At 39.5% G+C, this 23289-nt stretch overlaps 1 protein-coding gene across 1 annotated transcript; it reads left to right on the forward strand.

Moving 5' to 3' along the window:
- Positions 1-1416: 1416 nt before the first annotated feature.
- Positions 1417-23289, forward strand: LOC113288859 (transcription-associated protein 1-like). The gene is made up of 35 exons (XM_026537989.1): positions 1417-1711; positions 1843-2648; positions 2844-2969; positions 3051-3136; positions 3347-3455; positions 4120-4215; positions 4328-4390; positions 4500-4559; positions 4805-4873; positions 6031-6112; positions 6245-6297; positions 6377-6475; positions 6566-7798; positions 8206-9195; positions 9305-9640; positions 10283-10541; positions 10627-10849; positions 10943-11342; positions 11868-12017; positions 12138-12359; positions 12471-12692; positions 13434-14087; positions 14424-14687; positions 14773-15123; positions 15714-16126; positions 16217-16643; positions 17133-18434; positions 18874-19134; positions 19242-19532; positions 19641-20111; positions 20384-20815; positions 20919-21197; positions 21584-22135; positions 22220-22429; positions 22792-23289. Exons 1-35 carry the CDS (start codon positions 1633-1635, stop codon positions 22909-22911), a joined length of 11790 nt encoding a protein of 3929 aa, XP_026393774.1. The 5' UTR covers positions 1417-1632; the 3' UTR covers positions 22912-23289.

Below are 23289 nucleotides of genomic sequence, written 5' to 3' on the forward strand. Positions count from 1 at the left end.
CCCATCTTACGGAGATATGTGTTCTCTATGTATCCCCCATCTGTGTCGTTACAAGTCTCTCCTTGGGTTGTTGTTTGCGGTCCTTCCTCATCTTCCTCGTTATTCTCGTAAGTGTCCAAATCGTGAGTCGTATCGAATACAATTCGATCGCCGATTATATTTTATATTTTCTAACACAATTGGATAGTACTCTTCGTACTTAAATTTTTTCCCATCGTTGCATTCCTTGAACCTCTTGTTCACTTCTTCAAGCTGTTAATGTTTTTAAAAACACTTAAGTACATGGGCGCTTATTAAATATTAGAAAATAATTGTTCAAAAAATCAAGCATGCTTACTTTCTTTTCAGGACCCCATCCAGTATGATATTCACCTTCCACTTCTGCCTCTTTTGCCGAAAATAACGCCACATCTTTACTTATTCCCTGATATCGCTTTTGCCAGGAACTCCAAGACCGCTCTGGATTATTAGATAAATGAAGTTCAATATCATCCTTGATACGAGTCCACAACGTCGCCTCTGATTGATCAGCTCCAACACTAGGATCTTGAGATATAGATAAATGAATTTTACACATTGTTACATCTTCGATTGTCGTAAAATTTGGACCTCGTGCTGTTCTTGGTGCCATTGTAAGCGAAATGCAGAAAAATTTCCAAATGATTTGAAAGCAGAAATAATATTTCTTCTTATTGGTGTGATAGATAGTTTGAAGTATTAGTTGTGGGAAAATGTTACAGGATTTCATGTGTATATATAGGTGTTTCCTCAGTAAATTTCCAACGTTCGAAAATGTCTTCCAAACTTTCCAACGTTCCAAATTACCCAACGTTCGATTTTCTTCAACGTTCGAATTACCAACGGTATAAAAAAATTTCAGAAACAAATTTGTCTAATAACGTTTTAAAATTTTCTGAAGCTTTAAATGGGGCGGAGCTATTAAGTCCGCACAACAACAGGCGTTAACTATACATACGCCGGGCTGGGGCGTTGATGTAATCTTCGTCTCACTGGGGCGTAAAGTTTATGAACGCCTGGCGTGGGGCGTAAACTTTAGCAACGTCCCATCGGGCGAACATTTCAGCAACGCCTCATTCAGGCGTAACTTATATACACGCCTCTTTGTGGGGCGGTGACTTTACGTACGTTTCACAACAGACGTAGTTTATATACACGCCCGATGACAAACGGTGATTATACATCCGCTCCACTATATATAGTTTTGGTCTTGGTCCCAGACCAAATATGGTCCGGAATTTGGTTATGGTCCAGCTGCGTCTCGTCCCGCTGCGTCTCGTCCGCTTTTAATCTTTACTCCGTCCCGCTGCGTCTCGTCCCTGGACCATAATTATAGGTTTGGTCGTCCACTGCAGTTGCTCTTAGTGTCGGGGATCCCAGGCAGAACCAAGTAGCGGGAGGGATCGTTTTTTAGAAAACTTCTCCGCAGAGAAGAAGAGAGAAAACAGTCCAGTCTCTGAGAAAAATACAAATAGTCAGTCCTCTTTGTTTATACCCAAAAATCACAAACCCTAGAAATTCATGAACACCGAAATAACGAAGTCGGAGTTTCTCAATTTCGCCATTTTGTAAGTAGAAGAAGTAGAAGTAGGGTTTTAATTAAAACCCCTCTCTATGCAACAACAACTCCAAAAGATGAGTCCAATACAGAACTTCGAACAACATGCACGGACTCTTGTTGATCCTGATCTTCGTAAATTTCAAAACCCTAATTCTCTCTTTTGATTTTATTTTTTTACTATTTCTGAGCGAAATTAGTCTTGTTTATTGGTATTTTTGGTAATTTTTGCTGCGGACTGATGATTTGATTTTTTGTGAAATCAGCAATTCAAACGAGATTGCTTATGGCGATGGAGGTTAGAGACAGTCTAGAGATTGTTCATACAGCGGAGTATCTTAACTTTCTGAAATGTTACTTCAGGGCATTCTCAACAATATTTACACAGATAACAACGCCTCAATTTACTGATAATCCTGAACACAAACTTAGGAATGTCATAGTTGAGGTGCTTAATCGTCTACCACATAGTGAGGTTCTTCGCCCTTTTGTTCAGGACTTACTGAAAGTTGCTTTACATGTACTCACTGTGGATAATGAAGAGAATGGGTTAATTTGTATCCGTATTATTTTTGATCTTTTAAGGAATTTTAGACCTAGCCTAGAAAATGAAGTGCAGCCATTTCTGGATTTTGTTTGTAAGATATATCAGAATTTCAGAGCGACAGTTACTTATTTCTTTGAAGATGGGGGTGGAGGAGTAGCAGCTAGCAGTGGAGGTAGTGGTGGTGGGATAAGTAGTGGTAGTCTTAGTATAAGTGGTAGTGGGAGTAGCATCATGAGTGGTGGGTTAGGGTTAGATGATACTAAGATGTTGGACGCCACAAGTCTGGGATCAACTGTATACACGGGTAACAATGGTCAGCTTAATCCGAGTACTCGCTCATTTAAGATAGTTACTGAGAGTCCTCTGGTGGTGATGTTTTTATTCCAATTGTATGGGCGGTTAGTGCAGACCAATATTCCTAATTTGTTACCTTTGATGGTTGCTGCCATATCTGTACCGGGTCCTGATAAGGTTCCTCCTCAGTCGAAGAACCACTTTATTGAATTAAAGGGTGCACAGGTTAAGGTAATATACTTATGTTTCATTGTGTTAATGAAACCATTTTTTTCTTCTATTTTGGTTTTAAATTCAGCAGCTACTCTAAATATTCAAGGCCAGAACTTTTGTTATCCATATTGTCTACTTTCTAATGAAACTAGTTTTAGTGTAATCCATCTAATGATTGGTGGTGGTTAAAGCTGTTTTCTCCATTTATTGCAGACTGTGTCTTTTTTAACGTACCTGCTGAAGGGTTTTACTGATTATATCAGGCCACATGAAGAAAATATTTGTAAAAGCATTGTAAATCTTCTGGTTACATGTCCTGACTCTGTTTCCATCCGGAAGGTATGAGATTGGCTCATGTGACTCATTACTTGATTTTTATGCCTTCTCTCCTTGATAGTTAACTGTGCCAAATTGATACAGGAATTGCTTGTAGCCTTAAAGCATGTTCTTGGAACAGATTTCAAGCGGGGTTTGTTTCCTTTGATTGACACACTATTGGAGGAGAGGTAACACTACTTGGGATTTATGGAAATCTCCATGTAATGAATTATCTTTTATGATGTGAAAATTGATTATTTCGGGTTTGCAGTAGAAATATTGACTTCATTACGTAGTGTACAACTTCATTTGTTAATGTTTGGGTATGGGTAATAGTTTTATTTTCAAGTCTCGTAACTGATTTATTTTTGTTAATTCATGCTATTTCCATATTTTAGGGTTCTTGTTGGAACTGGCCGGGCATGCTTCGAGACTTTAAGACCATTGGCTTACAGTCTACTAGCAGAGATTGTTCATCATGTCCGGGGAGATCTTTCCTTGTCACAGGTATTTCCTTTCAGACAGTGAACACTTTGTGCTGCCACGCATGATTTCATTTATATCCTGTGAGCATTTTCTATTTTGTATTTTTAGATTGAGACATGGGATTTATGTTTGTGTTGTTTACGCTGCTTGTGATTCAGAACAGTTTCCATGGTTTATTCTTCTTTCGAATCTCATTAATTCCAGTTCAGAACTGTGTGTGTTTGATGATTTGATATCAGAGGATTTCTCTCATTTCCATCATGGACTAACACATTCTACTGATTTAATTTTGATAATTTTACGAAGTCTACTTGCAGTATGATTAAACTAAAATTCTTGTCATTCTGAAAACTATTAAGATATTTTTTTTTTATCGCATTATGATTTGGTGCTTGATAAGTATATGTTTGGTGCTTAATAAATATATGTTTGGTGCAATTCACCAACTGTACATTGCTTCTGACGATCTTTCTTATTTGTAGGCTGTGTAATTAATCATCCCTTTTTTAGGTTATATCTTCTTACATGCTAAGTTATTTATGCCATCATATATTGTAGTGTAATTTGATCTTGCAAGTATCGAGTAGCAGAGGTTGGCCCACAAGGGAATATTGGTTATATAAGTTTGGGCTTGTTTGTTAGTAGGGATATGTGGACTTAACGGGTTTTTACTCTTATGCTGCAGCTGTCGCGGATCATATATTTGTTCTCAAGTAACATGCACGATGCTTCCTTGTCCCTCAGTATTCATACCACTTGTGCTCGCCTAATGTTAAATCTGGTATGAATATGACCTCTCTCCTTAAAGAGGATGATATTTATACGACGTTGCTATTCGAACTTGCTTACTGGTATAATTCAAGAAAATGACGAATGTGTGTTTGGCTTTCTAGGTGGAGCCCATCTTTGAGAAAGGTGTCGACCTGCCTACACAGGATGAAGCGCGGAGTCTGTTGGTATGGGTCTTTTTATCTGCATATTGAACGAGAGCGAAGCTCTTTACTTTTGGTGTTGAATCATGGACCTCATTGTTAAATATTTGTATATGGAAAATTTTCTTTTCAGGGGAGAATTCTTGATGCTTTTGTGGGGAAATTTAGCACCTTTAAGCGCACCATACCACAGGTACGCAACATTACCATGAGGAGAAGTATACCCAACAATCTTTTGATCTTCCTTGGGTTTATCAGTCATCAGTTTATATTATGCTGAGAATCTAACCCCATATCAATCCTTGTGTTTGATCACTGCTTCAGTTTTATTCAGTCTGAGTTATGGTATTTTTCTGGTTTAAGTAAATATTTTTGCTTGCATTCTTGTTATGGTAGTTAATCTTAATCTGAATGAAAGTGTTCTATTACTTGGACTAGCTGCTGGAAGAGGGTGAAGAAGGGCGGGATCGATCCACATTGAGGGCGAAGCTTGAGATCCCTGTTCAGGTTAGTGCAATGAAAAATTGCTCGAAGAAAGTGTCTTTGTACAATTGCTTCAATATGCGATAAACTAAATTGCGGTTTAGATGCTTTCATGACTTGTAGGTTCTAATTTTCTCATAAACTCTCAGAAGTCAAAACTCTCCCCTCATCTTCTGTAACTTGTCAAATGTCTCAGCTTTCAGTGGTTTCATTAGTGTATCAACAACTTTTTTCATACTTGAAACCTTCAACTCAATTTCTTCATCTTCCACCAAATCACGAAAATAATGAACTTGATGTCAATGTGCTTTCTCCTCCAGTGAAACACTTGATTCTTTCGTAAAGCTAAAGCCATTGCTGGCTTATTATCACAAATTATAGTTGTATCACAAAGTATAGTTGTTGCCTTGTAGAAGTCTCTTGCATCTGATTGTTATATGTTGTTGTAGCCCTGTATAACTCTTGCATCTGATCAAACTCTTCAACTAGACGCCATAACCAAACAACTTGACAAGCACTAGTGGACCCAAAGTTATATTAGTTGGGTATGAGTCTTTTGTCGAAACAGAAACGTCTTACTTTGCTTTTATATAGTAATAGCATGTGAATACATAACTACGACTTCACAACTCTCATGTTATCCCCTTCAGTATTTCATTAGCTATGGAGCATGTAATATTTATGTTCTTCTATGTGTGAGTTTTTCTCAACATCGTTGTCGCCGTGGCTGTGTTTATTTTGTTGAAAGAGGTAGCGTAGGATGTCTTGGCATGTTGTTGTGTACTTCACTGTTGTATCTCGTTAAAAGACAAGTCTAGAGTAACATGCAACATTTGGTACACTAATGGTTCTCTACCATGTTTAGGTACAAAGTAAATATCAGGTGCCGTGGTTGGTTTAACTAGTATCACGTTTACTTTGATTGTTAATTTGATTTGGCCTTAAATAACTTCAAAGCAGATTTTCCAGTTTGATCTCTACCATGTTTAGGTACAAAGTAAATATCAGGTGCCGTGGTTGGTTTAACTAGTATCATGTTTCACTTGGATTGTTAATTTGATTTGGCTTTAAATAACTTTAAAGCAGATTTGCTTTAAAAAGATTATCTGGTGCTGTATTATCTCCTAAGCTTAATTGGTGCTCGCTTTTCATTTCCTATTTGACATTGGATCTGCTTGCAGGCAGTTCTTAATTTGCAGGCTCCTTTAGAGCATTCTAAGGAAGTTACGGACTGCAAACATCTGATTAAGACCTTGGTTATGGGTAAATATGTCAGAACCCTGTTAGCTACTGTTTTTGAATCTTTAAAGTACAAATTTGATGACTACTTAACTTATACTCACTGCTGCTGTTTGTAATGTTACGTGGCGCTTAACTACATTTACTTGTTTGTAGGAATGAAGACGATAATCTGGAGTATCACACATGCCCATCTACCCCGAAATCAGGTTAATAGAACTTTCAAGTACCAGCTCATACATGTGTGTGTTTCCATCATTATATAATGTGCCACTTTTTACGGTTCAGGTTTCACCATCAGTACATGGAGCACATCCCCAGATGCAGGTTCCCTCTTCATCCAGCGTACCAGTTAACCAAGGGTTTAAAGGGATGCGAGAAGACGAGGTATTAGTAACAATCGGATTTATCATTACCCTCCAAACACTCTCACATACTATTCCACTGACTATGTTGTGTTATTATCAATTTTTCTAGGTCTGGAAGGCATCTGGAGTTTTAAGGAGTGGTGTACATTGCTTGTCTCTCTTCAAGGAGAAGGATGAGGAAAGGGAAATGCTTCATCTGTTTTCTCAGATTTTAGCTATTATGGAGCCTCGAGATCTTATGGACATGTTTTCGATGTGCATGCCTGAGCTCTTTGAATGCATGATTAGCAACAATCAGTTGGTTCACATATTTTCTACCCTTCTGCAAGCGACGAAGGTGTTTAGACCATTTGCAGATGTTTTGGTCAATTTCCTTGTCAGCAGTAAACTTGATGTATTAAAACATCCCGACAGTCCTGCAGCAAAACTTGTTTTGCACCTTTTTAGGTTCTTATTTGGTGCAGTTGCCAAGGCTCCTTCAGACTGCGAACGTATTTTACAGCCTCATATACCTGTTGTCATGGAAGCCTGCATGAAAAATGCTACAGAAGTTGATCGTCCATTAGGTTATTTGCAGCTTCTTCGTACAATGTTTCGTGCACTAACTGGAGGAAAGTTTGAACTTTTGTTACGAGACTTAATTCCTACATTACCGCCTTGCTTAAATATGTTGCTCTCTATGGTGGAAGGTCCCACAGGCGAAGATATGAGGGATCTTGTGCTTGAGCTTTGCCTGACCTTACCTGCAAGGTTGAGTTCCTTGTTGCCTTATCTTCCACGTCTTATGAAGCCTTTGGTATTGACTCTCAAAGGAAGTGATGACTTGGTGAGCTTGGGTCTAAGGACGCTTGAGTTTTGGATAGATAGTTTGAATCCTGATTTTCTGGAACCCAGCATGGCAAACGTTATGTCAGATGTGATTTTAGCTTTATGGTCTCACTTGAAGCCGGCACCACATCCATGGGGTGGAAAAGCATTGCAACTTCTTGGTAAGCTTGGTGGTCGTAATAGACGGTTTCTCAAGGAGCCCCTTGCACTTGAATGCAAAGAAAACCCCGAGCATGGGCTCCGTTTAATTCTAACATTTGAGCCATCAACCCCATTTTTGGTGCCTTTGGATCGTTGCATTTCATTGGCTGTGGCTGCAGTATTACAGAACAACGGCAACATGGATGCTTTTTACAGGAAGCAGGCGCTAAAATTTCTACGTGTATGCTTGTCATCTCAACTGAATTTGCGCGCAAATGTAACTGGCGAGGGAATGTTGCCCGGAACATTGGCTGCATTGTTGGTTTCTTCAGCGGATCCATCCTTGCTGCGGTCTGATAATGCAGACGATAAGGTTGGTTTTTATACGACTTTCATATCCTGTGGAAGTCTACATATGTCAACTGGTTCGTTTAATCTTTGTTTCTCATGCTGTTTTCCTGTTTATACGGATCATTTAAAAAAAAGAAGCTAAGTAGTTTTCGCATGGAATTAGGAAATGGTAGCTTACCACAAAGCATAAAATGCTATATTACACCAGTAAAACTCAAGAAGAATCACTGCGCTTTGATTTCCGCTGGTATTACATTTTTTTTTTTGTTTTTTTGATGGTTTGCCTTGCTGCTTGACATTTCTGTTGCTCTGCTATGGAAGGGAATTGTTGTCCTATCTTACTCCTACCGAACTTATATGTTCTTGGTTGAATTAGAACTTGGAACATTATTGAACTGAATTCTTACTACTTAGTCCACTGTTTTGTAGGCTGATTTGGGCGTAAAGACTAAGACACAACTTATGGCAGAAAAATCGGTGTTTAAGATTTTACTGATGACCATCATAGCTGCCACCGCAGAACCAGATCTACTAGACCCGAAGGATGATTTCATCCTAAACATTTGCCGCCATTTTGCTATGATTTTCCATGTCGATTGCTCTACAACTAATTCACTGGTTGCCAATGGGCAGCTTGGTTCAACCCTTTCATCTGGAAGTAGTAGGTTAAGAAACTCAGCCTCTTCCAATCTTAAGGAGCTGGATCCTTTGATATTCTTAGATGCACTAGTGGATGTTCTAGCAGATGAAAATAGACTCCATGCAAAAGCTGCTCTTAACGCCTTGAATGTGTTTGCTGAAACACTTTTGTTCCTTTCTCGTGCAAAACATGCCGGGGTACTTACCACGAGGGGAGGTCCTGCAACTCCCATGATGGTTTCTAGCCCGTCAACGAATCCTGTATATTCACCCCCACCAAGTGTCCGGATCCCCGTATTTGAGCAGTTGCTGCCCCGTCTCTTGCATTGTTGCTATGGAAGCACATGGCAAGCCCAAATGGGAGGTGTGATGGGTCTTGGGGCTCTGGTTGGTAAAGTCACAGTTGAGACCTTATGCTTCTTCCAAGTGAGAGTAATTCGTGGCCTAGTTTATGTTCTTAAAAGGCTTCCTTTGCATGCTAATAAAGAGCAGGACGAGACAAGTCAAGTGCTCACTCAGGTTCTTCGTGTTGTAAATAATGTTGATGAAGCAAACAGTGAGCCCCGAAGACAAAGTTTCCAAGGAGTTGTTGAGTTTCTTGCTGCAGAATTGTTTAATGCGAATGCTTCTATTGTCGTAAGGAAGACTGTGCAGTCATGCTTGGCACTTTTGGCTAGTCGGACTGGTAGTGAGGTATCTGAGTTACTCGAGTCTCTGTATCTACCATTACTTCAACCACTTATAATGAGGCCATTGCGGTCCAAGAATGTAGACCAACAGGTAGGATCTTCTGGCTGATCCTGTGTTCCTTTTTGTTTTCGCTCTTTCTAATAAATATTGACTTAATTGTTAGTGAACCACATTGTGAACTATTTCTTCAATTGTGCAGGTTGGAACTGTCACAGCTTTGAATTTCTGCTTGGCATTAAGACCACCGCTTCTTAAATTGACACAGGAGTTGGTTAATTTCTTGCAAGAAGCTCTGCAAATTGCAGAGGCTGATGAAAATGTTTGGGTCGTGAAGTTTATGAATCCAAAAGTAGCAACTTCTTTAAACAAACTAAGAACAGCATGCATTGAATTGCTCTGTACAGCAATGGCTTGGGCAGATTTCAAGACAGCAAACCATACGGAATTACGTTCGAAGATCATTTCCATGTTTTTCAAGTCTTTGACATGTAAAAACGCGGACATTGTTGCTGTTGCAAAGGAGGGTTTACGACAGGTTTGTGATTCATTTGCAACTTATTGATGCGTTCTTGTTTCTCCTATGCAAGCTCAGCCAGCAGCTAGTCTGTTGTAGGTTACCTAGTTGGACCAACCAATTGATTGACATCTAGAACCAGTGCCCTTCTAAACCAAAAATAAATGGAAGGATATTACCTTGTAAAAGGACCCAACTTGTGGCGTGAATGCTCTGTCAGTATTATTTTGTCTAGCTATCTCTTAGCTGAACCATCCAATGGTGGTCCTTCAGTCATGTGCTTCAGAGTTGCCTCACTTCTGTGAACCATGTAGTGATTTGTCACAGATAATATCTATTGATTCTACGAGAATTTTTATGAAAGCGTTTCTTGAATGTTGCTTGTTTCATTGTTTGGTTTCTAGTTTAGTTTATTCAGCAGCAAAGGTTGTCCAAATATCATGCTCATGGTGTGAATATATTAGATACTGATCACGCTATGTGAGTATTATTTCATCTAGCTGTCTCGTAGGTGGACCATCTCATGGTAGATCCCTCAACCACGTGCACCAGAATTACCTCACCTCTATAGACCATCTAATGACTTATTTCTCGTATATTAAGTTAAGTTTGTTTACTATGTGAACTTAATGCTTGCTTGGTTTCTGATTTGTTATGGAATAGGTTATTCAACAGCAAAGGTTGCCCAAAGACCTGTTACAGAGCAGCCTCAGACCTATTTTAGTTAATTTGGCAAATACAAAAAGTCTCAGCATGCCTCTTCTGCAAGGTCTGGCCCGTTTGCTTGAACTGTTGTCTAACTGGTTTAATGTTACCCTGGGTGGTAAGCTGTTGGAGCATCTTAAGAAATGGCTGGAGCCTGAAAAACTTGCTGCATGTCAGAAAGCGTGGAAACCTGGCGAAGAACCAAAAGTTGCAGCAGGTTCCCGTCAAATCTTTGCAAGTGTATGACTAATCCATGTGTTTGACTGGCCTAATGAGTAACATATGGTGCTTGTTTTTTGCAGCTATAATTGAGCTTTTCCATCTGCTCCCTCCTGCAGCAGGGAGATTTCTAGATGAACTTGTAACACTGACAATGGACTTGGAAGGGGCTCTTCCTCCAGGACAATTTTACAGTGAAATTAACAGTCCATATCGTCTCCCACTTACCAAGTTCTTAAACCGTTATGCTGCAGATGCAGTCGATTATTTCCTTGGTCGGCTAAATCAACCACGATACTTTAGGCGGTAAGGGTAAAGGAATACTGAAGTAACATTTGGCATGGCTTTAGTTTTGTGCCGATAAAAAGTAATGATCTCTTTTGTTTTTGTGCATGTTAGGTTCATGTACATTATCCGTTCAGAAGCTGGTCAGCCCTTACGAGAAGAGCTTGCTAAATCCCCACAAAAAGTTCTTGCAAATGCCTTCCCTCAATTTTGTCCAAAGCCTGAACCATCGATATCAGCTGAGTCAACAATGTCATCAATAACCCCCCCTGCCGTGTCCATGATTGATGAGAGCCACGATACGTCTATGCCTGATAATCATGCTGCTCCTCCAAACCCAAGTGCTAGCTCTGAGGCCTATTTTCAGGGACTTGCTCTTGTATCAGCTTTGGTTAAATTGATGCCCGACTGGTTGCCAAATAATCGTGCAGTTTTTGACACCTTGGTACTTATTTGGAAGTCCCCGGGTAGGATTGCTCGTTTGCACAACGAACAAGAACTGAGCCTGGCACAAGTAAGTATAGTTGTTTGAGTTCCCCTCATTTTCCATGCTCTGTACTATGCTACCCCATTGTTATTTGTTTAAGGCTATGGTTAAGATTGATATTCATTATAAATTATAATCCAGTGTGCCCAACTTACACTGTCCCTAATGGAATGTCGGAATGTCTACTGCTTTGTGACATGAACAGATGGAACAAGTATATGCGTTTTCATAATAGCTTGTGGATATTCTGATATGTGTAGGTTATAATACTTTGGCGAGAAGTTATCCCTTTCCACCAAGATTATGCTAAACATTCGACAATAAGCATAGATCTGTCACATTTCTTGGAATCTCAATACGCTCACCGAAAACTTCTGAACCAGCTTCAAATTCTGTAGAAGATATAGGGCAACAAATTAGTATCTATATCTCATCTAGAAGTGCAAAATAATTGTAGACATGGCAGTTGAAGGTTATCCGAGGATAGTTAGTTAAAACTGTGGAAGATGCCTTTGAGTTTGATTTGTATTCTCTTTGGAATCTAAAATGCAGGTAAAAGAAAGCAAGTGGTTGGTAAAGTGCTTCTTGAATTACTTACGGCATGACAAGGGTGAAGTCAACGTCCTCTTTGATATGCTCTCCATATTCTTGTTTCGCACTCGAATAGATTACACTTTCCTGAAGGAGTTTTATATCATTGAGGTATGCACAAATTTCAGTGTTGTGATTATTTGTGCCTTCGCAGCCTCTGTGATTGATTTAATTTGATATCTTAATATTTGTCGAGATGATGATACTAATAGACATTGTTATTTCTTTCAGGTTGCAGAAGGTTATCCCTCCAACATGAAGAAAACTCTTTTGTTGCACTTTTTGCAGCTTTTCCAATCTAAACAACTAGGCCACGATCATTTGGTCATTGCCATGCAAATGCTCATTCTTCCAATGTTAGCACATGCATTCCAGAATGCTCAAAGTTGGGAAGTTGTTGACCCGGCTATTGTAAAAACGATTGTGGACAAGCTTCTCGATCCACCAGAGGAGGTGCTTTCTCAATTCTCTAACTTCTTCGAGCAACAGTGTTCGGGCTTTAATCAGAATTCTCTTTTGATTTAAAGGAACTTCGCTTGTTTTGTTGCTCGTCTCTTATTGTAGGTTACTGCTGAGTATGATGAGCCACTTAGAATAGAACTTTTGCAGCTTGCTACTCTGCTTCTCAAGTATCTACAAAATGACCTTGTTCACCATAGGAAGGAACTTATTAAATTTGGTTGGAATCATCTCAAGCGTGAAGACAGTGCCAGTAAGCAGTGGGCATTTGTCAATGTTTGTCACTTCCTCGAGGCATATCAAGCTCCAGAGAAAATTATTCTCCAGGTACATGCACAATCATTAATTATGTTAAAATTTCTGTTCAGCAATTTGCATCTGATAGTCATGTGTTCCATGGGTGGGAATTACCTTTCGGTTCTGCATATCCTTGCACATAAGTATTAGGTTATTTTGAGATTTTCATTTGGTTCGACTGATAACTGTAGGCATATGAATCCTGGCAGATGCTTTGGGTTCATTAGTTAAAACAGGAATTTAGCACAGAAAGTATGAAGCAGTGGAAGTATGAAAGAGAAGGGAGTGTATGCCCCGCAAGTTCACATAACTAACCCATAAAGACTTGGTCACTGATATACAAAACTTCGACGAATAAGTTATCTACTGACTGTAGAACTTTGTAGGTAAAAATGAAGGGAAAATTCTACTTATTACTCTCTAATAAGCGTTGTTGCTGCTTATATATTTACACATGTTTAATGATGTATATATGATGGGAAACTGGTAGTTTTATCTAGATTACAGCATGATAGTTGATGAGACATGCTTATGAAAAAAAAAGTATTGTCAGATATGTTCCTAGTGGTGTTTAAGAGAAATAAATGTGCGTTAGTGTAAAATTTCGTGTAGAAGTCTTATCAAGATCCCCGTAGTAAATTCTTGCTTGAGTCCTGGACTTCTTATGATTTGCTAAATTATACACATCTTCTGTTTATCCTGCGACAATCAGTTGTAATCCTTTTTGGCCCTTGCATGAATACCATAAACTAACATTGTTTATGTGTGTAGGTTTTTGTTGCTCTTCTTAGAACATGCCAACCAGAAAATAAGATGCTGGTCAAGCAGGCTCTTGACATACTAATGCCTGCGCTTCCACGAAGATTGCCATCTGGGGATTCGAGAATGCCAATTTGGATTCGTTACACCAAAAAAATCTTGGTTGAGGAGGGTCATTCAATTCCTAATTTGATTCACATTTTCCAGCTCATTGTTCGCCATTCTGATCTCTTCTACATCTCTAGAGCGCAATTTGTACCTCAAATGGTAAATTCTCTTAGTCGGCTAGGATTGCCTTACAACACAACAGCAGAGAATAGGCGCCTTGCAATTGAACTTGCTGGACTAGTTGTCGGTTGGGAAAGACAGAGGCAAAATGAAATGAAAGTGATACCTGAAACAGAGGGTCCCAACCAGACAACTGAGGTTTCAAATCCGGGGTCTGTAAATGGAGACGTAAAACGAATATCAGATGGTTCTGCATTCTCTGATGATCTTAGTAAGCGGGTAAAGGTTGAACCTGGTCTTCCATCCCTTGGTGTAATGTCACCTGGCGGTGTTTCATCGATCCCGAATGTGGAAACCCCAGGTTCTGCTTGCCAACCTGATGAAGAGTTCAAGCCTAATGCTGCAATGGAAGAAATGATTATAAATTTTTTAATACGGGTATGCCATCTTTAACTTTCTACCAGAGGTTCTAGCACAAAATAGGTAATACCTTCAATATGCTGTTATAGACTTATTTGTGATTCCGGGATTATCCACCAACTTCCTGTTTTGATTTGTTTACTTTCGCCGATGTTCTAATAACGTGTTTAATTGAGATATAAAATGAGACCAGGGTTAAGCTACTTGTGTAGTCTTACTTCAGTGTTTCGGCCCTGCGCTTGAAGTGGTTGAATATGGTGTATCTTGAAAATAAATTTGAATTTCTCTTTGCATAAAGTTTTCATGTTAAACTAAAATATGTAAATTCACATCTGTTATTTAAATTTTAAATAGGTGGCTTTGGTTATAGAACCCAAGGATAAAGAAGCAACTTCGATGTACAAGCAAGCATTGGAGCTTTTATCAGAGGCTTTGGAGGTTTGGCCGACTGCGAATGTTAAGTTCAATTATCTCGAGAAATTGCTAAGCAGTCTTCAGCCATCTCAATCAAACAAGGACCCTGCGACAGCTCTTGCTCAGGGCCTCGATGTAATGAACAAGGTTTTAGAGAAACAGCCTCATTTATTCATTCGAAACAACATCAACCAAATCTCTCAAGTATGTATCTTCTCTTAATTATGTCACTTAATTTTGTGGTACAGCTGATATCTTTTTGTTGAATGATTTCTGTTATGTCATGTAGATACTTGAGCCCTGCTTCAACAGTAAAATGCTAGATGAGGGGAAGTCTCTTTGCACCTTACTGAAGATGGTCTTTGGTGCTTTTCCTTTAGAAACCCCAACCACTCCTCAGGATGTGAATATGTTGTACCTTAGGGTCAAGGAGCTCATACAAAAGCATCTTGATGCTGTGATATCCTCTCAGATATCCCTTGAATCTGCAAACTCCATGATAAGCTTTGTTCTGTCTGTGATCAAGGTTTTGACGGAGGTGCAGAAGTTCTTCATAGACCCGTTCCTTATGCCATTAACTCGTGTTCTTCAACGCCTTGCAAGGGATATGGGCTCATCTGCAGCTTCTCATGTGAGACAAGTATGCTCCGCCTCCCTGATATAATATTTTCTTTTATGGACTTCTGATTATGGGATCGTCTGCAGGTTCTTGTGTGTGACAGATGTTCCACTTCCATATGGTTTTACATTTTCTTTTTTTAATTTGAAAAACATGTTGTCCCAGTTCCTTCGCTGTACTCTCTTTGTTTCTCTCCAAAAGTTAGCATCAGGCACCTATTTTTATTTTCATCAGTAAATTATTAGATAGGTAACAACCACCTAATGATCATGAATGGGATGATTCTCTTAAAGAACCTATTGGGTGGTGTTTTTGGTCATCGATTTTCTTTGCAGTGAAGTTTTAATCGGTTGATTGAACAGTCCTCATACAATCATTGATACTCATTCCACCTACTGTACATTCTTATCCAATTAGTTGCTGTTCCAGAATTTACTTGACAAAAGTTAATGTTAATTTATCAGAATCCTGTCCACTTACAAAAACTAAAAACACGTTTGATGGCCCGAAAACAATGTTGTTTATGGATTTTATGTATGCTTTGATATTTAGTATTTGATACATCAACATTGATCGTTTATTTATTTTTATTGCTTGACGATGAACTCCAGGGTCAAAGAATGGATCCAGATGCTTCAGTCAGTTCCTCACGTCCAGTTGCTGATGTTGGGTCCGTCACTCCTAATTTAATATCCATTTTGAAACTTATCAGTGGAAGAGTGATGTATTCTACTGAATCTAAGCGATTGATGATCCAACTACTAAATGTATTCTTGACTGAGAGGGGTACGGATGCTAGTGTTCTTCTTTGCATACTTGATATAACAAAGAGCTGGATTGAAGATGACTTCAGCAAGCCTTCCACAACCAGCGCATCACATTCTGTGCTCTCTCAGAAGGAGATAGTTGCTTACCTACAAAAGCTCTCACAAGTTGATAAGCAAAACTTCTCAGCTAGCTCTCAAGAAGAGTGGGACATCAAGTATCTTCAGCTTCTGTATGGAGTTTGTGCTGAATCTAACAAGTAAGGAATAGAATTAAGGTTCATGGATCACATTATTCATTTTTTTGATCATATGTATATGTTAGACTTAATTGTTTTATTTCATATCAGGTATCCTCTTCCTCTACGACAAGAAGTGTTTCAGAGGGTTGAGAGGCAATTCATGCTTGGTCTAAGGGCTAACGATCCTGAGATTAGACAGAAATTTTTTTCGCTATACCATGAATCGCTTTCGAAAACACTGTTCACAAGGTTGCAGTATATCATACAAATTCAAGATTGGGAAGCACTAAGCGATGTCTTTTGGCTGAAGCAAGGACTTGATCTTCTTTTGGCAATTTTGGTTGAGAATATCCCTATTGCACTCGCTCCAAACTCTGCTCGTGTACCCACTCTGGTTTCATCTGGATCTATTCCAGATCATACAGGAATACAGCAGCAGTTACCTGATGCTCTTGATGATTCTGAAGGTGTTCTAACGCTTGATGGCCTTGTTCATAAGCATGCTCAGTTCTTAAGCGAGATGAGCAAACTTCAGGTTAGAGTTCTGTTTTGATTGTCAACAGTTGACATTTTAGAACATTAGCTGGTGGTACCTTGTCTTGACTGCCATTATCAAATAGGTTTAGTACGGTGGTCTCGTATACGATACTGGTAAATGCTGTTTAGGTGATAGAAGTGAATTGCATCGTTAGATTGGGTGTGAAGTTCTCCTGGATTTCTTAGTTGTCGTAATCATAATTAATTTTTATCCGTTGTCCGACTTTATTTCTGACCACCGATACTTGCAATAGGAATAGGTTGGGGATTTTTAGGTCGTCTAACTAGGTTAATCACTTAGTACTGTACAAAATAGATATTTAGTCTGAATAGTCTGAAATTAGAAGAGCCTTTGCATTTTATGTTCCATGCACCAACTCTGAGCTCTTGTTAGTGATTGGCCTATTAGGATACCTCTCTTAACTTTGGTAAAATGTCTTTGATGCTGCAGACTAATTTAAAGAGTGAATATGTTTTTTATCTTCAGGTTGCTGATCTCATTGTCCCTTTAAGAGAACTCGCTCATATAGATGCAAATGTTGCTTACCTCTTATGGGTTTTGGTATTTCCAATTGTGTGGGTAACTTTACATAAGGAAGAACAGGTAGCACTGGCAAAACCAATGATTGCTCTGTTATCAAAAGATTACCATAAGAGGCAGCAAGCAAGCAGGCCAAATGTTGTGCAAGCTCTTCTTGAAGGTCTTCATTTGAGCCATCCTCAACCTAGGATGCCAAGTGAACTTATCAAATATATTGGAAAGACATTCAATGCTTGGCATATTTCACTTGCTTTGCTAGAAAGTCATGTTATGTTGTTCATGAATGAAACTAAATGCTGTGAGTCTCTAGCTGAGCTATACCGGTTGCTCAATGAAGAAGATATGAGATGTGGGTTGTGGAAGAAAAGGTCAATTACTGCAGAAACTAGGGCTGGCCTTTCGCTTGTTCAGCATGGTTATTGGCAGCGTGCTCAAAGTCTTTTCTACCAAGCCATGATCAAGGCCACACAAGGCACTTATAACAATACAGTACCTAAGGCTGAGATGTGTCTTTGGGAAGAACAGTGGCTTTCATGTGCTGGTCAACTTAGTCAGTGGGAGGTGCTGGTTGATTTTGGCAAGAGTGTAGAGAATTATGATATACTACTCGACTGTCTTTGGAAGGTTCCTGACTGGAACTATATGAAGGACCAGGTAATTCCAAAGGCCCAAGTGGAAGAAACCCCAAAGCTACGTCTAATCCAAGCATTCTTTGCACTTCATGATAGAAACACAAATAGTGTGGGTGATGCTGAAAACATTGTGGGGAAAGGTGTTGAGCTGGCTCTTGAGCAGTGGTGGCAGTTACCTGAAATGTCTGTCCAATCACGGATACCTCTTTTACAGCAATTCCAGCAGCTGGTCGAAGTTCAAGAATCAGCTAAAATTATAGTGGACATTGCTAACGGAAGCAAACAGGTTTCGGGAAGTTCCACGGCAGGTGTTCATGGTGGTGGGTATATGGATCTTAAAGACATTCTAGAGACTTGGCGACTTCGAACTCCGAACGAATGGGACAATTTATCTGTTTGGTATGATTTGCTTCAGTGGAGAAATGAGATGTATAATGCTGTAATTGATGCGTTCAAGGATTTTGGTACCACAAATGCTCAACTTCATCACCTTGGATACCGGGACAAAGCGTGGAATGTAAATAAGCTTGCTCACATTGCACGCAAGCAAGGCCTGTATGATGTGTGTGTCACAGTACTCGAAAAAATGTATGGTCACTCAACCATGGAAGTGCAGGTATGTGAAATTTTTACCAGAAGTGCTACAGTTTTTATATATAAATATAAGATATATGTGGTGTGTAGGGAAAGTGCATTAGTCACTATGATGTGGGGAAAAAGCTGCCGGCCCACTATTGGAACTGTAAAATAAAGATAAAACTAAAAGGTGTCACATGCTTTAAGTGGGAATTAGCAGGCATCCAGACTTTTGGAGCTCCCACGTGTGGGAGTTTAATTTCTGATAATCCTGTCTATATTATTTATTCTGTCCGGACTCAGGGGTCTATGTTGTATAGCTCGTGTAGTTATGCTGTAAGATATATCCTTGTTGGGTTGCACGGATCAGTTTATCCTAAACTTTATTCTGTATGGTCACCAGTGCGTAGGGCATTGGTTTTCCCTTCTGCTGCTTTAACTGGCCTTATATATTTGTTCTAACCATTTTATCATTTCAGGAAGCTTTTGTGAAAATAACGGAACAAGCGAAGGCTTATCTGGAGATGAGGGGAGAACTCAACAGTGGTCTTAATTTGATTAACAGTACCAATTTGGAATATTTTCCTGTGAAACACAAAGCTGAAATTTTTTGTCTCAGGGGGGACTTTCTGTTGAAGCTAAATGATTGTGAAAATGCTAATCTTGCATATTCAAACGCCATTTCCCTCTTTAAGCATTTGCCTAAAGGATGGATAAGCTGGGGAAATTATTGTGACATGGTACTCACTTTTCTCTAAATCATACCATGAAATGACATTGGGATAAGCCTGCAACTGAAATTTTCATGTCCACTAATCTTTTTTTTGTTTTTGTTTTTTTAACATAGGTATATAAAGAAACTCATGATGAGGTTTGGTTAGAGTATGCCGTCAGCTGCTTCCTTCAGGGAATTAAATATGGCGTCTCTAATTCTAGGAGCCATCTCGCTCGTGTCTTATACCTTCTTAGCTTTGATACTGCGAATGAGCCTGTCGGAAGAGCATTTGATAAATACTTGGACCAAATACCTCATTGGATTTGGCTTTCTTGGGTCCCGCAGCTATTGCTGTCCTTACAAAGAGCCGAGGCTCCTCACTGCAAACTTGTCTTGCTGAAAGTTGCGACTGTGTATCCACAGGTAATTACTCTTTCGTTTTGGAGGGAATCATGCAGAATAGATGCTGAAGTCAAGTTCCTTTCATTTAACTATCTTAGTGATCTTGGTTTGTAATGTTGATAATTACAGGCTTTATATTACTGGTTACGCACATATTTACTTGAGCGCCGAGATGTTGCCAATAAATCTGAACTTGGAAGGAGTTTAGCGATGGCTCAGCAGAGGATGCAGCAAAATGCCTCTGGGGCTTGTAGCGCTCCTTTAGGCTTGGCCGACAGTAATTCAAGAGTACAGAATCATGTGGCGGGTTCAGAAAGTCATCAGGTTCATCAAGGTTCTCAATCTGGTGGTGTTAGTGGGTCCCACGATGCTGGAAATTCTCATGGTCAAGAATCTGAAATGTCCACACCTATGGAAACTAATGTGCATGCTGGACATGACCAACCAATGTCTCAAAGTTCAAACATTAATGAAGGTAGTCAAAACACTTTAAGACGCAATATTGGATTGGTAGCTTCAGCAGCTAGTGCCTTTGATGCTGCAAAGGATATAATGGAGACCCTTCGAAGCAAACACACTAATTTGGCAAGTGAACTTGAGGTACGGATCAATATCAATAAATTATTTGGCATTTTATATATTTGTGATTCATGTTGAGACGTACTAACTCGATTGTATTTTCATCTTCAAAGTCCTGTTACTATCATATATCTCGTTTCTGGGGACCTTAGTTAGGGGTTCCATTTTTCTTTTTATAATGACCGCTCTTTGCTTTTCTGTTTTTGTTATGAACGTGTAAGAAGATGAATGTTTTTGATCCTTAATGCCGAATCTTGGACATAGTACTTACACATGAGATCCTTACACTGCAGGTGCTGTTAACAGAAATTGGCTCTAGATTTGTTACCCTTCCAGAAGAGAGGCTTCTAGCAGTGGTCAACGCTTTGCTACACCGCTGTTATAAGTACCCAACTGCCACTAATTCCGAAGTTCCTCAATCTTTGAAGAAGGAGCTCTCTGGTGTTTGCAAAGCTTGCTTTTCAGCTGATGCTGTGAACAAGCATGTTGATTTCGTGAGAGAGTACAAGCAAGACTTTGAACGCGATCTTGATCCAGAGAGCACAGCTACTTTCCCAGCCACTCTCTCAGAATTGACTGAGAGGTTGAAGCACTGGAAAAATGTACTTCAGAGCAATGTCGAGGACAGGTTTCCAGCTGTCCTAAAATTGGAAGAGGAAAGCAGGGTTTTGCGTGACTTCCATGTTGTTGACGTGGAGGTTCCAGGGCAGTATTTCACAGATCAGGTAAAACTTGAATTGCAGTTCCGGTGTTAAATTGGGTAATCTTTTGATGTTTTACTATACATACAGTCAAAGTGTACTTACCTGGTTACAACCTTGTTTTCAGGAAGTTGCACCCGACCATACAGTAAAGTTAGACAGAGTTGGAGCTGATATTCCAATTGTGCGGCGCCATGGCAGTAGCTTCCGTCGTCTTACTCTTATCGGTTCTGATGGTAGTCAGCGCCATTTTATTGTTCAGACATCTCTTACCCCTAATGCCCGAAGTGATGAGCGAATTCTACAGTTGTTCCGTGTGATGAACCGAATGTTTGACAAACACAAGGAGTCGAGGCGGCGCCACCTAAGCCTTCATACACCGATTATTATTCCTGTTTGGTCTCAGGTGATGAATCCCTGCCTGCTAGAAACACTTTTTATGCTTTTCTCCCCTCTTTGAATACTTGAGGATATTTGAAGCTAGACAACTGGTGAAACATGCAAAATAGTGCCCGGCCGTCATTTTATGTGTTGGGTCACCATTGACTTTCTGTTTCGGAAATTGAACTAAGAATGATCATGTTCATATTAAATCACATCTTTCGTTGGGGCAAGCAGATATAGTTAGGGGTTTTCAGTGAGACCAATTCTGATGGTCCACTTACAGAAAGAAAACCCTTAACCAACCATTGTATTGCCTATTTCTCTTGATTTTGAATACCATTTGAATGTTTGTGATGCTTGTGATATTCTATTCATTTTATCTTAAATGTCAACTGATGTTTATAACAGGTCAGAATGGTAGAAGATGATTTGATGTATAGCACCTTCCTTGAGGTATATGAGGTCAACTGTGCTCGGCACAATCGAGAGGCTGATCTCCCCATCACTCATTTCAAGGAGCAACTGAACCAAGCTATATCTGGTCAGATCTCACCAGAAGCAGTTGTGGACCTCCGGCTCCAAGCGTATCATGAGATTATAAAGACTTTAGTCAATGACAATGTATTTTCTCAGTACATGTACAAGACTCTTGTGAGTGGTAACCATTTATGGGCTTTCAAAAAGCAATTTGCTGTTCAGCTAGCTCTCTCCAGCTTCATGTCATTCATGCTTCAAATCGGTGGAAGGACTCCAAACAAGATTTTATTTGCCAAGAGCACTGGAAAAATTTTCCAGTCTGATTTCCATCCAGCTTATGATGCAAATGGAATGATTGAGTTTAATGAACCAGTGCCTTTCCGGCTGACGAGGAATATGCAATCGTTCTTCTCCCATTTTGGTGTGGAAGGTCTAATTGTGTCTTCCATGTGTGCTGCAGCACAGGCTGTGGTTTCGCCTAAAGTAAGTTCTGTTGGCAAAGATAGTAAATTTTAAGCTGTTTGTGCCTTCTCTTGCTGGTGTTAATGCTTTCTTTATTCTTTGCAGCAAAGCCAGCATTTGTGGCATCAGTTAGCGATGTTTTTCCGTGACGAGCTGCTTTCATGGTCATGGAGGAGACCTTTAGGAATGCCTACAGCCCCTATTGCCCCAGGAGGTAGCATGAACCCCATGGATTTCAAGCATAAGGTTACGGCCAATGTCGAGAATGTTGTTGGTCGAATTAAAAATATAGCTCCACAATACTACTCTGAAGAGGTAAGTCAATATACCTGATTAAAACCTTAAAAGTTTCATCCTCCAACAAAAATGACCTGTTGATGCTGCTCTGCTGAGATCCGGAGTTGTTGGCCCATGTCAAACGTGGGTCAAGATACACATATTGTTAGGATTACAGAATTGAACTCTTAATGCATGTCAAATCAACCTGATTGGCATGCACCAATTATACCTTGGGTACATCTGCAATACCATTTAGTAAGGAGGACCATGACGTGCTGCTCTTTTGTTTGAATGCCATTTTTACCACATTGTTTAGTAACTTCGAATATAAAAGTACTCCGGTTGGCAACTACTAATTTTTGTCTGACTTTCGGTATTATCTGTTTGTTTGTTTTCAGGAGGATAATGCTATGGAACCACCCCAATCGGTACAGAGGGGTGTGACGGAGCTGGTTGAAGCTGCCTTGACACCCAGGAATTTGTGTATGATGGATCCAACATGGCATCCCTGGTTCTAACTTTTCTTATTCTTCCCTGTGGCATGTTATTAGACTGCTAAAAAAGTTGTATGCCGATAGATAGCCCAAAAAGTTGTAATTATTTAGACATTTTAGTTTCATTTATAGGTTTAGAAGTCATGTATGGTGTCCATCTGATATTCTATGTAATTACTGACACAAAATTGCTACGCAGTTTTTCCAATAGATGTCTTGTGAATAATGTCATTGAAGTTTTTTGTTTTGAAGTCTACCCTGGCTGCATCGAAGCATGGCAAGTAAACCAAAGTTTAAAGTAAGCCAGATTAGTAATAATCTGGATTCTTGTATGATTTAAGATTCTAATTTTGTATTAGAATCTAGATTCTAACTGAACGTAAAATAGAACCGTGTTTTGGA

Source organism: Papaver somniferum, chromosome 6, assembly GCF_003573695.1.
Source record: "Papaver somniferum cultivar HN1 chromosome 6, ASM357369v1, whole genome shotgun sequence".
In the NCBI taxonomy this organism is placed as follows: Eukaryota; Viridiplantae; Streptophyta; class Magnoliopsida; order Ranunculales; family Papaveraceae; genus Papaver; species Papaver somniferum.